At 47.4% G+C, this 14,693-nt stretch overlaps 1 protein-coding gene across 1 annotated transcript; it reads right to left on the bottom strand.

Annotated features, from left to right (window-relative positions):
* Nucleotides 1-4,669: 4,669 nt before the first annotated feature.
* KNSTRN (kinetochore localized astrin (SPAG5) binding protein) lies at nucleotides 4,670-14,693 on the bottom strand. Its single transcript, XM_026479814.4, has 9 exons — nucleotides 14,485-14,693; nucleotides 14,201-14,295; nucleotides 11,443-11,572; nucleotides 10,632-10,679; nucleotides 9,187-9,292; nucleotides 8,900-8,993; nucleotides 7,187-7,248; nucleotides 6,336-6,410; nucleotides 4,670-5,422 (listed from the first exon to the last, which is right to left on the bottom strand). The coding sequence occupies exons 1-9, from the start codon at nucleotides 14,691-14,693 to the stop codon at nucleotides 5,291-5,293; spliced, it is 951 nt and encodes a 316-aa protein (XP_026335599.3). The 3' UTR covers nucleotides 4,670-5,290.

Raw genomic sequence — 14,693 nt, 5'->3', positions numbered from 1 at the left:
TGCTCATAATTCCCTTTTTCTGTTTCTTTGCCACCTTTAAAAACCTTTCCTTTTCTGCACCTCCTTGGAGCTCCCCTCTACTTGCTAGGTGGGATGCTGCCTGATTCATGAATTGATTAATAAAGCCAATTAGGTCTTCAGATTTACTCTGTTGAGTTTTGTTTTTTAATGAGGAATAACGGAGATTTCATACTTGGTGACAATGATTTGTTTCTTACAGCACCCCATTAGTCCATGGTCTGAAACACAGCTAAGACAAAAGCCAGGCTTTGTGAGCTTGTCCAGACTAAAATGCTTTGTCACCCCACTGCTTCACATATGATGGGTCTCCCCTAAGTGGAGAAAAGGCTTCCCCTCTAAACCCCAAATAGAGGTTCTCCTTCTAGCCCCCAAGCAGGGTCTTGGCCCCTACCTCACCCTGTTTTCAAGAGCCACAGCTCAGCCAAAGGGGTAAGAATGTCTCTCCGCAAGACTTCAGGCCACCAACACAAGGAGAGCCAAGATTCCAGACTTCAAGCAGGTAGTTAATAGTGTCTTCAGCAACTCTGAAAGTCAAAACAAAGACTGAAAAAGTCCAACAGATTTGCCCACAGGCGAGTCATTGGTGACCTTAGTGAAAACTGTTTTGGTAGAGTAATAAGACAAGAAGCCAGATTACCCATAGGTAAAATAAGAAATCACAACGGAAATTAGAAAATATTTTGAATGGAAGGATAATGAAAATATGACAAACGAAAACCAGTGGGATGCAGCTATCTGGCCCTTAGAGATATAAAGATGTTAAAAAGAAATAACAGGTCCCAAGTGGAGTCACTTTTGCTAAGCCCTTTAATAGAAGGGAATTTATAATTTTAAGGCATATACGGAGAAGAGAAAAATTGAAATTATTCCTATTTGAAAGCAGAAAAAGAACAGTAATTAAAACCCCATATATGAAGGGAAATGAATATGAATAGAATTATGAAATAGTGATGTACAACAGAGAAAAATCAACATAAAATTGATAAACCACTAACAAGACTGATCAAGAAAAAAGAGTAATTGCCAATTACTGATAACAAAAATGAAAAAGAAGACAGCTTTCGGATCCTGTAGATACAAAAAAGACAAGAGGATATTTTGAGCAATTTATGCCAATACATTTTACACTGATGCGGTGGGCAAATCCACTTATATGTAGTTCAAGAAAAGACAATACCCATAGATTGTGATTTTCTGTTGGAAGAGCGCTCCTTTCTGGAGGGGAGCAGTAATTTATTGATGTGTACATTTAAGGTTAGTATACTTCGTGAAGCCTCAGTATATTTTCTTTAAAAAGTACAATATACATAACATAAAATTTGCCATTTTGACCATATTTTAGTGTATAATTTGGTGGCATTAAGTATATGCACAATGCTGTGTCATCATCACAACTTTATCCATTTTCAGAAATTTTTCATCCTGCCAAACAAACTGTGTACCCATCAGACCATAACCCCCTGCCCTTCCCCCTCCCAACCCCTGGTAACCTCTAGTCTGCTCTCCGTCTCTGTGAAGGAGAGTACCTCAGGGACTCAGGGACTTTAGGGTATCTCCTGTAATTGTCTTTGTCTTTAAGCCAGGTTGAAAGGGGAAGAGGACAGACGGTGAAAACTCAGAAATTTGCCTGGAGGTGGGGGCAGTGCATGTGACTTTGATCTTGGGGTTGTGAGTTTAAGCCCCACGTTGGGTGTAGAGATTACTTAAAAATAAAAATCTTAAAAAAAAACAAAAACAAAGAGGGGTGCCTGGGTGGCTCAGTTGGTTAAGCATCAGACTCTTGATTTTGGCTCAGGTCATGATCTCAGGGTCATGGAATTGAGCCCTGCCTCGGGCTCTGAGGGGAGGCTGCTGGAGATTCCAACCCCCCTCCCCAGCCCACTCTCAAATAAATCTTAAAAAAGTAATCTTTTGAGCTTTTACAAGATGTTAAAAAGGATAACACCATAAAAACTGTTGATTCCCCAGGTGCCTGAGTGGCTCAACCTTCGGATCAGGTCATGATCCCAGGGTCCTGGGATGGAGCGCCATGTTGGCTCCCTGCTCAGTGAGGAGTCTGTTTTTCCCTCTTCTTCTGACCCTACCCCTGCCTGTGCTCTAGCTCTCTAATGAATAAATAACCTTTAAAACCAACAAAAAACCTGTTCATACACTGGAGCACTTTCTTTCTTGTTAAAGGTCATGTTTACCCAGGCAGCTGTCCTAACAAAACTCCTTACTTTTATTTTTTAACAGAGACAGTGGGGGATGGGGGAGGCACAGATGAGGAGGGTGAGGGACAAGCAGATTGCGCTGAGCCCGAGGCGGGACTTGATCCCACAACCTGAGATCATGATCTGAGTGGAAACCAAGAGTTGGCAGCTTAACCTACTGGGCCACCCAGACACCCCTCCTCCTTACTTTTAGAGATTCTAAAAAGTTCGTTCACTTTGTGTTGACAATTTCATTAGTGAATGATTGTCATTATTTAAAAATGAAATAAAAATATTTTTTCCAAATACCTACTAAGTTGTTGGATCTAACCTCTTAAAATAAAACCATCGATACTTCTTTGGGTGTCAGAAACATTACTAAGACTCTAACTAGGGGCATCATGAACTGAGAAAGTTTGGAAACCTCTGGCCTAGATGATAAAAATCCACACTTCTTAGCCTGGCATTCAAGGATCTTCAAGACTTCTACTAACACCAAGTACCTCCCATCCCCACTAACTTCCTGGCTCAAATCTTTCTCCGATATTTGCTTGTTGTTTGGCCTTGGGGACACCAACCTAACATCTCTGAGCCTATTTCCCTGGCTGTAAAAAGAGGTAATCGTGCTTACCTTGTGGTGGTCATGAGGATTACCTGAGAAGTGCAGCAGGGAGTTCTGTGTATAGGCACCGTGTAGGACACAGTACCAGTGCTCAATTACGTGTCAGACATAATCCTCTCTCACCTCGAACCTCTGAACAAGCCCGGTCTCCCAGCTCACTTCCCCAAGGTTCATCTGGATACCCCTTTAGCTTTCTTTCTTTCAGCATTGCATGGTTTTATTTTCTCCCCGGAGGTTCCAATGAGACCCCCCTCCTTGGGGGTATAATTTGTAGAGCAGTTCACAAGACTCAGGGAAGCACTTTATTTTCTAGATGATCAGTTTCACGCACAGGCCGTAACTCCGGAACAGCCAGCAGGAGAGGTGCGGAGGGCGAGGTGTGGGGGACGGAAGTGGAGCTGCCCTGACCTGAGCTTGCCCGCTCCCCAAACCTCCGCGTGTTCACCGACCCGAAGTTCCTCCGCTTTCTAGCTGGCCTCTCCAAACGTCACTCTTCCTTCAATCTCCAGTCGACCTCCTTCATCGAGCCCTCCCCAACCAAACTAGCCCATGTCGACGTACGAGAGCGCACGACTGTGCCGCACAACGCACTGAGTCAGGTGTTGCTGTTTGTTATTTCACTTATATGTCACCCGCGCGTGTAAGTTTTACCAAACAGATGGCAAGCATCTTTGAGGTTACGAATGCCGTGCTACGTGAGTTTCCCATAGCGCCTGGCAAAGTGGAAGGTACAGGCCTCTGTGTGCTGAGTTTCCATAACATGAGTTCATCCAAGGCGCCAAGTTAAGCATCTAGAACACCTCCGCATGTACAAAAGGCAGCTGCAGCAACAGAGGTCGGAGGAAACTGGAGAAAAGGCAAAGGTGCACGGGTGCCAGCTGGTGAGATTGAGAACCGTGAGGTGAAGGCCCCTTGGGAGCCCAGGCTGCCCGCGAGCAGGGTTTCGGCGCTGGGCGAGAGGAGTCACAGGCCTTGAGAGTTACAGTCCTAGGTGTTAACTAGGGAGGCCTGACAAGGAGGGGAGAATCCCACAGCTGAGTTCTCCTCCTCCTTCCAAGAAGCAAGTAGAACTTTTTTGGGGGGAGGGGGACAGAAATGCCAATTACACATGCATTTGGGTAAACAATCTTTTTAAACTATAAACATGCTGAAAAGGGGTAGAAGAAAATATTTAGCCCTTTTCACTGGTGAGAGTTAGGTAACTGAGTTTCCCCCTCATAATTTTTGGGACATCAGCAACTGTGTGGATGTTTGTGTGTGAAGGCAAAGAAATTTAGCCCTGACGTTAGGGTGGGGGTGTTACCTGGCCTGATTGTGCGGTAGCCTCAAGGCTCAAGAGTGGAGGCGGGGGGTGGGGTTGGTGAAGAAATTGGAAGATGCAGAAAAAAAATGGAAGATAGCCAAAGCCAAAGTCTGCCTCGATCAACTAAAAACTGAAATAGAGCTGTGCCTTTGGTGAACCGGGGGGGGGGAAGCCCACCACGGACTTCAGCTGACTAAGGATCCGCGGGGCCAGGCCTAGGATTGGCTGTGCAAAGAGCAGTAGGTAACCAGGCTCAGGAATAGAGGGAGGACACAGGCAGCCAGTGACACACAGCTGGGGGACAGAGTCGGGCGCCCGCTGCTAGGAACAGGGGACACCCCCAGAAGACCAGCTACCGCTCCTGGAAGACAACAGGGCTAGCCACGGAGCACTGAAGTGGAAGAGAGATAGTCTGGGTTACACTGGAGTCTTGAACCTGTTCACTGGATCAGGTCAGGAGTATTCAGTGGACAGACTTCAGTTAAAAGGCTTATTTTCATTTCTCAATGTTGTAGTCCGGATAGTCACAGAAATATTTATTTTAAAAGTAGCGCTTAATAAAAAAAAAAGCAGAAGTGATTTCGATTAAAAGCTCCAAGGTGTATTATTTCAGGTAGGTGTTATCGCTATCTATACCTTCCCCCCATGTATTAAGCCATTGCAATAACTTCGCATTAATTTACAGTGAGGTAGAGAGCCCGACCAGGATGAGACCGAATGTGTTCCGGGTTAGAAGGGGACGGCATCGCTTCTCAGTGACGTGTCCTGCGGAGCCTCTGCACTCCCCTGCACCGCTAAGGTTTTCTTCCCACGCATCTGGATGTGACCTTTGGGATCCTCTGGCTGTGGCTGGTTTCGTCTCCTGACTCTAACGGCCTGCCGCTCTGTTGCCTAGAACGTTGATCCAAGCTTCCGGGGGGCCCCCTCTCGTCGGCCTGGATTATGTGTGTGTGGGGTTCGGGAGAGCCCACCAGTCTGAGGGTGGCGCACACTTGCCTAAAGGAGGAACCGCCATTCTAGCATAGACCATCCTTAATCCTACTGCAGAAGATGTTTCCATTCTGGGGCTGGTGAGTCCTAGAAGGTCCTGGCCAAGAAGCAGATGTCCTAAGTGGCTTCCCCTGAGGGAGCCATGTGGTCACTTGCTTTTTATCACATTTCCAATAGCTGCTCCATTTCCTCAAGGGTTGCTGTAAAATCATTTACTTGACTGTTACATAATGTCTGCTGTTCTAGGAACCGGGCCCTCTCTTCTTCTTTCATCTTCAACTTTACTTTTAAGGCCTGCATGGAAAGACATTCAAAAAGAAACAAACGATGGGGCGCCTGGGTGGCTCAGTCGTTAAGCGTCTGCCTTCAGCTCAGGGCGTGATCCCAGAGTCCTGGGATCGAGCCCCACATCAGGCTCCTCCGCTATGAGCCTGCGTCTTCCTCTCCCACTCCCCCTGCCTGTGTTCCCTCTCTCACTGGCTGGCTGTCTCTCTGTCGAATAAATAAAATCTTAAAAAAAAAAAAAAAAAAAAGAAACAAGCGAACACTCACAAGACTTTGATTCACATGAAAGGCAATACCGTTTCAGGACACCATGCTTCTCTTCCCTCGAAGAAGACCACTCGAATACAGACATGAGATTTTAGATCTGTAGATCTGTGCTGGTTTTAGGAATGGTCTCTCTCTCTCTCCTACAGACTCCTGTATCTAAACTGGAGCCATGAAATCCTCTCGGATTCAGTGTACTGTCCCCTGATTCTTCCAAGCAATCCAGAGCAGTCCAGACTTAAGAATCGGGTTTCCTGTTACACGTTTCCTTGAGATACCAAGTTTCCAAAGCATAGCCCTCACACAGGTCCACCTCTTACATTGAGCAACCTAGCATTTTGCACATTGCCTCAAGCCCTGTAGATGTGAACATTTCTGAGTCTTTGGAACAGAAAATCAGTTGAAAAAAATGGTGAAATCAAGTGAAGTCTTAGAATTGAGTGAATAGTAATGCATCGATGTTGGTTTTTAATTTTGACAAATATACTACGATAATATATGATGTTAATATTAAGGGCATTGAATTCTCTGTATCTTTGCAACTTTTCTATAAATCTATTAATACAAAGCAGTTTATTAAAAAGAAAGAGCCCTCCAGAGCCCCACCCACTGTGGGAGGAAATGGTAATCCTGCCCCAGGGTGATGTGGGCCTCTCACCTGTAACTCCTCCATCTGCTTTTTGGCTGTTTCGTTAAAAAGCTTCAGCTCATCTTGCAAGGTTTCTAACAGCAACTAAGAGGAAAGTACAATGTAGTAACAAAACTTTACTGATATGTGAAAACTTTCTTCATATAAACTAATCTCTTCATATGAAACCAAAGTTGATTAGATGATTGCTAACAACCCTTCCATTCGTTCAGGTGTTTACTGAGCGTCCCCACGTGCTGGGCTCTCTTCTGGGCACCCCTGGAGGAACTCGGTCCACAGGATGGACAGCCCACCCCACTTCCATGTGCTCTATGTTACACAGGCAATACGGACAAAACAGAGTGGCCATCGAAGAGGTGACTACTAGCCTGGGGGTGGCGGAGGAAGGCTTCCATAGCCAGTATTCTATGATTCTAAGATGACAACTGATCTTCCTGGGGAGAGGGCATAGAAGCTCAAAGACTTAATCCCAAACAACTACCTTCTGACTTTGGTGAGGGAACCAAAAAGAAGCCAAATTTAATTCAGGCTGGACCTTTCCATCATACAGTTCTCAGTAAATGGACAAGGGGAGAAATTTGGTAAAGTGAAGAATAGAGAAACCAGAAAGTTCTCTATACAGGTCCATCTTAACATACATCTTAAAGTAGCATATTTTCAACTCAGACTCACATCTATAAGCACAAAGTTGCCTCCCAAGGAAAATATTCTATTTTAAGTACATATCCACTGCTCTCTTCCACTATCGTGGAAAACAAAGGCTGCTTCCTGGGGTTTGCTGAGCACATGGCAGAGACCTTCTTGGCTGGGCAGAGCCCCACGGTCACTTGGCCCTTACCCACTCACACCCATGCCCTCACCATAGAGTCCGTGTGATCTGCGGTGGATTCTTGCTGTGATGCCAGGGTCTCAGTACCTAAAACTGATGCAAATGACAAAGTCAGCCTTGTTTAGGGAACCGCACCTACAACGAAAACTAAAAACCCCTCCACGGACAAGTACAGGAATATTCGTGAGGGAAACTTCTCGAAGAGTCTGGTCCCTGACTTTCTCTTGAGTTTTCACTGTGGCAGGGCCACCTACACCTACCCTCAGAGCTTTATTTTACCTCCTTCCTCTCTAGCTTTGGATATGGTTAAAAGTTCATTCTGCTCTCTCCTCAGCTTAGCAGAAAATTTGTCCAAAGGAAATGTATTGGTTGGATTTTGTTTGTTTATAATACAAAAAAGTATTTTTATGCAAAAAATTTTTAAAAAGATTTGTTTATTTAGTTTAGAGAGGAGAGAGAGAGAGGGCATGAGCATGGAGTGAGGTAGGGGCAGGGGGAGCAGGAGAGAGAGAATCTCAAGCGGACTCCCCACTGAGCACAGAGCCCATCAGAGGACTGGATCCCACGACCCTGAGATCATGACCTGGGCCGAAATCAAGAGTCTGGAGCTTAACTGACTGAACCACCCAGGTGCCCCACAAAAAACTATTTTTCAAAGCTTTTTGGGCTTAAGGAATTATTACTTTCAGTAAAAGTAGTGCACATGCATTATAAATTAAAATCATACAGAAACATATATGGTGACTATAAAGAATAAACCCTAAAATGTACAGGTTGATCAGCAGCATTCAAAGTCAGTGTTCCTGGGGCGCCTGGGTGGCTCAGTTGGTTAAGCATCTGCTTTCGGCTCAGGTCAGGATCCCCGGGTGCTGGGATGTCCAGTGTCAGGCTCCCGGTTCAGCAGGGAGCCTGCTTCTCCCTCTCCCTCTGCCTGCTGCTCTGCCTACTTGTGCTCTCTGTCAAATAAATAAATAAAACCTTAAAAGAAAAAAAAAAAAAGAAGAAGTCAGTGTTCCTGAATTCAAAGAAGCCTGGGGCCCTTCACTGGGTATTCTCAGGCTCCTCCTCAACTCGGTTTGAAGCTGTTGTAGAGTCTTTGGGCAAGTCCTCCTTCTACTCCCCTCTTTGCTACAGACTCTGTTTTCTAGCGACAGGGTCAGAACAGAAATCACATTTAACCGTTGTGATTCTCCTGAGGAGCTGGGTTTAGGAGCCCTTGAAACAGTGCCACCTCTGTCTTTTCCCACCTGGGAAAGTTACCATGTTTGCTATCTGCCTTGAAAGAAATAAAATATTTCTGGTCTATTGGCATACTTGCTGGCACCAAATGAATATGGCATGAAAGGGCTCAGATAGGAGATAACCACAACCATCTGAAATTCTGCTGGCTAAGTCAACACCGCAAGGGAACAAAGAAAACTTCCTCCAGGGCACCTGGCTGGCTCAGTCCATAGAGCACATGACTCCTGATCTCGGGGTTTGAGTGAGCTTGAGCCCCACGTTGGGTGTAGAGATGACTTAAAAATAAAAAATCTTGAAAGAAAGAAAGAAAGAAAAGAGAAGAAAGAAAGGAAAGGAAAGAAAGAAAGAATCGTCCCAATCTGTATTGCTTTGCTAAGCAACCCTGCGCTGAATGGGCCGGCTGATGCCCCGCTGGACTCCTGACACACCGGCCACACTCCCCCCAGGAAGGGGCACGTGTACTGACTCCTCCGAAGGCTACCGTGTACTGTCTTTGTCTTACCTGGGTTGAGGCCCTTGCTCTCTAAAATTGCCAAACAGCTGTCCTGAAACTTCTCCAGCAGCTCCACCTTTTGGGTCAGGTCCTTCAGTTCTCCCTACGGGGCGCCATGCAGACAGATCAGGCGGGTCCCCCTCTGCAGGGTGGTCTTTCCCACCCCTGCTCTGGAGTCTTCTCTACCTCCCCTCAGGCGCCCGGGCATTACAAGCTTCTCCTCCCCCAGGGGCCATCGCTCAGGGGTCCACGCATTACCTGGTGCAGTGCCGACAGAGTTCCGGCGGGTCTCTTACCTGAGTTTCAGTCAGCTTCTGGTGCAGCTGCTTGTTGACGGCCTCTAAGAGCTGGTTCTTATCCTTGAGCTCCTCCTCTGATTTCTGCTTACTCAATGGTTTGTAGCTGTAATGACAACTGCTTAGATGAAGAGGTGGAGGTCTTAAGAAAATGGGCTATCGCACCCTACGAACAGGGGTTCAAATCTCAGCTTCATTATATAGTGGAATGTGACCCTCAGTATGTTACATAACCTCTATGAGGCTTTGTTTCCTCATTTCTAGAATTAGGATAATACCCACGTCTCATAATATTATTATGAAAAATAAAGACAGGGGGGTGCCTGGGTGGCTCAGTCAGTTAAGCATCTGCCTTCGGCTCAGGCCATGATCCCAGGGCTCTGGGATCGAGCCCCGCATGGGGCTCCCTGCTTGGCAGGGAGCCTGCTTCTCCCTCTCCTTCTACTGCTCGCCCTGCTTGTGCTCTCTCACTCTCTCTGTCAAATAAATAAATAAAATCTTTAAAAATAAATAAATAAAGAGAATACATGTAGAATTCTTGGCACAGCTACTGACACAGTAAATACTTAATAAATAATAGCCATTACCATCATCACTTCTTTTCAGTGTCTTCAGAGCCCTTCTTGAATTTAAAAAAATTTTTTTATTTTTTAAGTCATCTCCACACCCAAAGTGGGTCTCGAACTTACAACTCCAAGATGAAGAGCTACACGCTCGGGGTGTCTGGGTGGCTCAGTCAGTTAAGTGTCTCTCTCGATTTCGGCTCAGGGTCATGAGATCGAGCCCCATCCATATCGGGGCCCCATGCTCAGTGGGGAGTCGGCTTGAGATTCTCTCCCTCTCCCTGTGCCCCTCCCCAGCTTATGTGCACCGTCTCTAACATAAATAAATCTTAAAAAAAAAAAAAAAAAGTTGCATGCTCTACCAACTGGGCCAGCCAGGGCCCCTATCTTCAGAACTTTTAAGACATGCCCAAATAATAGATTTAGAATTAGAACCTATTTCTATAAACTTTCCAGCTCGTAGTATTTCTGTCTTCAGAAGCAAAGCATCCAAGCTAGCCTCAGAGAGACGGATCCTTCCCCAGGATTTCTACCGCAGCCATCTCAGTCACTAATGGCAGTGTCCCCTATCCTGGAGGCCACGCGCCTCTCCCTGCGCTCTAGCTGAGGGTTTGATTGCCAGTCAGCAGCGGTCCTGGCATGGAGCCCAGAAAGCTCTCGTCTGGTTCTCAATGGGAGCACCGCAGATCCTTGCTCTGCCAGCGGTTCTCAAACCTGGCTGTGCCTCACCCCTGAAAATTCCACTCGGATTTCTGCGGTGGCGCCCAGGCTGTCACACACCAAACCAGAATCCACGAACCCACGAGTGATTCTGAGGCACAACCAGGCCTGAGATCCACCACCTTAGAATGGCAGCCAACTTTCGCTTACCCTGATGCTCACCTCTTTCTGACGTTCTTCCTCATGGCAGTGTCTGCAGCTTTTACCTGCCTAGAGAAGCAAAAACAAATCAGGATGTTCACTGCTCTTATTGTGGGGATCATTTTGCAATATATACAAATATCTAATCGTTACGTTGTGCACCTGAAACTAATATGGTGTGTGTTACCACACCTCAGTTAAAAGCAACAACGACAAAGAAATCAGAGACTGGCAGCACTGCTGTTCTGTGCATTGTGAACAAGGCAGAACAAAGAGCCTGGTTTTCTGAGGAAAAAACCAGAGACCACATACAACGCAAACAGTCTGAGAAGCTCCGAGGGCCCATGCACTTTTGTTTCAGCCTATAGACTATTGGAAAAGGCTTATGAACAGGGAATGGGATCCTCTCCTGACCCACCTCAACGGCCCGACAGACCTGTCATGGCTCACAGTGGTGTGGCTGCCTTGAGTCAAGCTGGCTTACGTGGGAACTGAGTAGACGGATACACACACCAGCCTGGGTGGGACTACGCTCACACCAGCAACCTAAGCTCACAAGCAGCCCCACCCACCCCCACCACCACTTAGACCTGGCATTTGGCCACCGTACTGCTGTTTGCACACTCAGAGCAAGTGGTGAGAGAGCAAAGTACCTCTTATCCTAACCCCTGGGCCTCTTCAGAACTGCTCGACACAGAGGGTTCTGACACACCACTGCTCCGGGCCACTGACCCTGGCTGCCTGTGCTCTCAAAACCCCTATTTTCTAAATCTTGATACTGAGCAATTTCTAGCAAGATGTTCTCATTGGATACCAATGATCTGACTCTCACCCATTCTCTCGTCTTGGTTTAGTGATTTTTGTAACATCATTCTCTGAACCTCCTGAATGAAGTCTGGAAACATCCACTTCTTTGCACTTGACGGGTAATAGGCTCTTAGAAGTGGCTCGAGTTTGTGTGTCTGCAAAGGAAGACAAGCGGGTGAAACCTCAAGCATCACGTGACCCAACAGCGGCAACGCTGTTAACAGCTCCGTTCTAGGCTGTCAGAACCCTGTATTTTCATCCTGGCCCATCTCAATTTGCGAAGACTAATTCGGAAGAATACGACTTCTAGACTAACTGGGAATGGAAACCAAAATCCTTTGAAGGTGACAGTGCAGTGTATTTGAGGACAGCCAAAAGCCTGATGATACAGCAAACTGAAGGGCCCGAGGGTTCCGGTGTGAACATGGATGTCGATGCAAGCAAAGAGCTAAATGAGAGGCGGTGTGGCAGTCAGCAGAGCAGTCCTCTGGAGCCTTCTTCCAGAACCGGTGGAACCTTCCAGAAGCTGGAGCCTTCTTCCAGAACCGGTGGAACCCAACCATCTTGCAAAGCTCCTCCGCCCTCTGCCCACTCCCCCAAGGCTACACTCAAGCTGCTGTGAGGTTCTCTTTTAACCGTTGCATAGTTGTTTTTATCTATTTATTCATTATTATTTTCTAAAGTAGGCTCCATGCCCTACGTGGGGCTTGAACTCACAGCCTGAGCTCAAGAGTCACATGCTTTACCAAATGAGCCAGCCAGGTGTCCCAGGTCTCTGTCTGAAGTAAAAGGTAACCTTGGGGGAACATATTTACCTCCTCTTTCAAGTATTAGTAAGTTATACACAGTAACAAATGTACCCCCCCCCGAAAAGGTGTTAATAATAAATTGATCAAAATTAACACTCCTCATTGACTGGAATCAGTTCTAATAATCTGTACTTGCTAGAGCCTAAGGACTGCATTGTAGGAAAAACTTAGCAGGATTTAACAAAGACTGTCTCCTTGAAAAGAGAGATGCGGGGGGCACCTGGGTGGCTCAGTCGTTAAGCCTCTGCCTTCGGCTCAGGGCGTGATCCCGGAGTCCTGGGATTGAGCCCCATATCGGGCTCCTCCACTGGGAGCCTGCTTCTTCCTCTCCCACTCCCCCTGCTTGTGTTCCCTCTCTCGCTGGCTGTCTCTCTCTCTGTCAAATAAATAAATAAATCTTAAATAAAAAAAAAAGAAAGAAAGAAAAGAGAGATGCTGGGCACCTGGGTGACTCAGTCAAGCTCTCAGGATCAAGCCCCCGTCTCTGCTCAGCAGGGGGTCTGCTTCTCCCTCACTCCCTCACTCCCTCCCTCCCTCGCTCCCTCGCTCTCAAATAAATAAATACTTAAAAAAAAAAAAATGAGAGCCACTACGGAGGGGAATTGGATGGCTGGTCGAGGAAGGGAAAGAGACTTGTTCTTCACTGCATAATGTTTTCTAACTTTGGATTCTTTTTTACATGTGTATGTTACGGAGTCAAAAAACCTAGGAGATAGCCTTAAAATATTAAACTATTGAGATGATATAGGATTGTAAAGCTGGGCCAGGGATAGAAAGCTGAGGTAAAAACTTCCAACTTGGCTCGGGAGAGCCAGCCACTCTCCACTCAACAAGAGGGCACTGGTCTCCAAGCCAAAGGCAATGCAAGGGGCAGTGCCCCCCCCCCCCCAACTCCTAGGTCCTGCTGATACCAGATTACCATTTAGGTGTTCCGAGGCCAGGTAAGACAAACAAAAACACCCTGGAAGCCTTTGAGAAAAGCCTGTTTACAAGATCAATCCTGCTGTGGCTCATCAGCCAGCTGCACAGAGACCTCTGGGAAGGAGCCTCAAACAGCTACTTTAAAGTCTCCCGCCACAGGTTCTGATGTTTGAAGCTTATTTTGTGCCCTGCCCTCGAGCTCAGGCAGCTCCACTACCGCAGCGCCTAGGAGATGACTTTCAGCCACAACAACCCCACAAAGCCAGCTGGAAAGCAATCAAAAATTGTTTTTAATCCTGTTTCTTCTCCCAAGGTTATGGACCACTCTGGATAGGAGTAGCTCCTCTCTCTCACTTCACCCAACAATTTATTGAGAACTCACTATATAAGAGACATGGTGCAGAAACAAATGTGAACTAGACCTGGTGCGAACCTAAGAATCACGCTTCTCGAATGACTCTCCTCCCATCTCCCTGACAACAAACCCAGGCCCTCCAGATAGCCCAGATCTGGAAATAAAACTGGCAATTGTTTACAAAGGGATTCCTGGGGCGCCTGGCTGGCGCCGCTGGTTAAGTGTCTGCCATCAGCTCAGGTCATGATCCCAGGGTCCCGGGATCGAGCCCCTAATCGGGCTCCCTTCCCAGTGGAGAGCCTGCTTCTCCCTCTCCCCCCTGCTTGTACTCTTTCTTTCTCTCTTTCTCTCTCTGTCAAATAAATAAATAAAATCTTTTAAAAAAATAAAAAAGGATTCCTAGCTTGAGGAAGTAATATTGTGAAACAATCAGCAACTTAATCTAATTAGTGAATGCAGCACGATTAGGTTTGGGAAGAGGAATGGGGGAGGACACGTCTAAAATCCTACCACAGGGCCCTTGCTCCAACCCCCATCATAAAGCTAGACAGACCAGTTCTAGGGGAGGTAGCAGATTGTCAGAGCCCATGAATTGCCCTTCCCCTGCACGCGCCCCGCTTTCCTGGCCACTGATCTGTGCCCTCGTACTCCCCGGCCGGACCACCCCCGCCGGTCCGCAGGGCGGCGTGGGCACCCACCTGCCGGCAGGCCGCCGCTCTGCACAGCGGGGGGCTGCAGGGTGTATACTGTCTTAACCACGCTGGTCATCGTAACGAGGCGGCACGGCTGGGCCCTGGAAGATGCAAGGTGAACGTTACCCTGTGAACTCCGGGGGCCCAAGTAGGTGGAGTAACCCCCGGAGAGCGCGACCTGGCCTGTCCCGGCCCAGGGAAGAAGTCGGGAGAAAGAAAATTCTCCATTCCCAGCCCATCCCGCCCACCCCCGACATCCAGCCCGGTCCCTCGCCCCGGGAGAGTCGAACCCAGGATCCTGCAGCTCCTGCCCGCAGCCCTCGTCGCCCTGGTTCAAAGGATGCTCCTCTGTAACTGCCGCACCAGCTACCGGGTCTGCCGCCGGGCTTTCAAATGGAAACTTCCGGTGATTGGGCGGGAGGAGGAGCGGTTCCCGCTTTGTAGGCGGCCATGTTGTACGGCTAGCCGTGCTGTGGGCCACGCCTTTAGAGGCTGCCAT

The sequence above is a fragment of the Ursus arctos genome, unplaced genomic scaffold (assembly GCF_023065955.2).
Source record: "Ursus arctos isolate Adak ecotype North America unplaced genomic scaffold, UrsArc2.0 scaffold_36, whole genome shotgun sequence".
NCBI classification, from domain to species: Eukaryota; Metazoa; Chordata; class Mammalia; order Carnivora; family Ursidae; genus Ursus; species Ursus arctos.
This window is presented reverse-complemented; position numbering and strand designations above follow the sequence as displayed.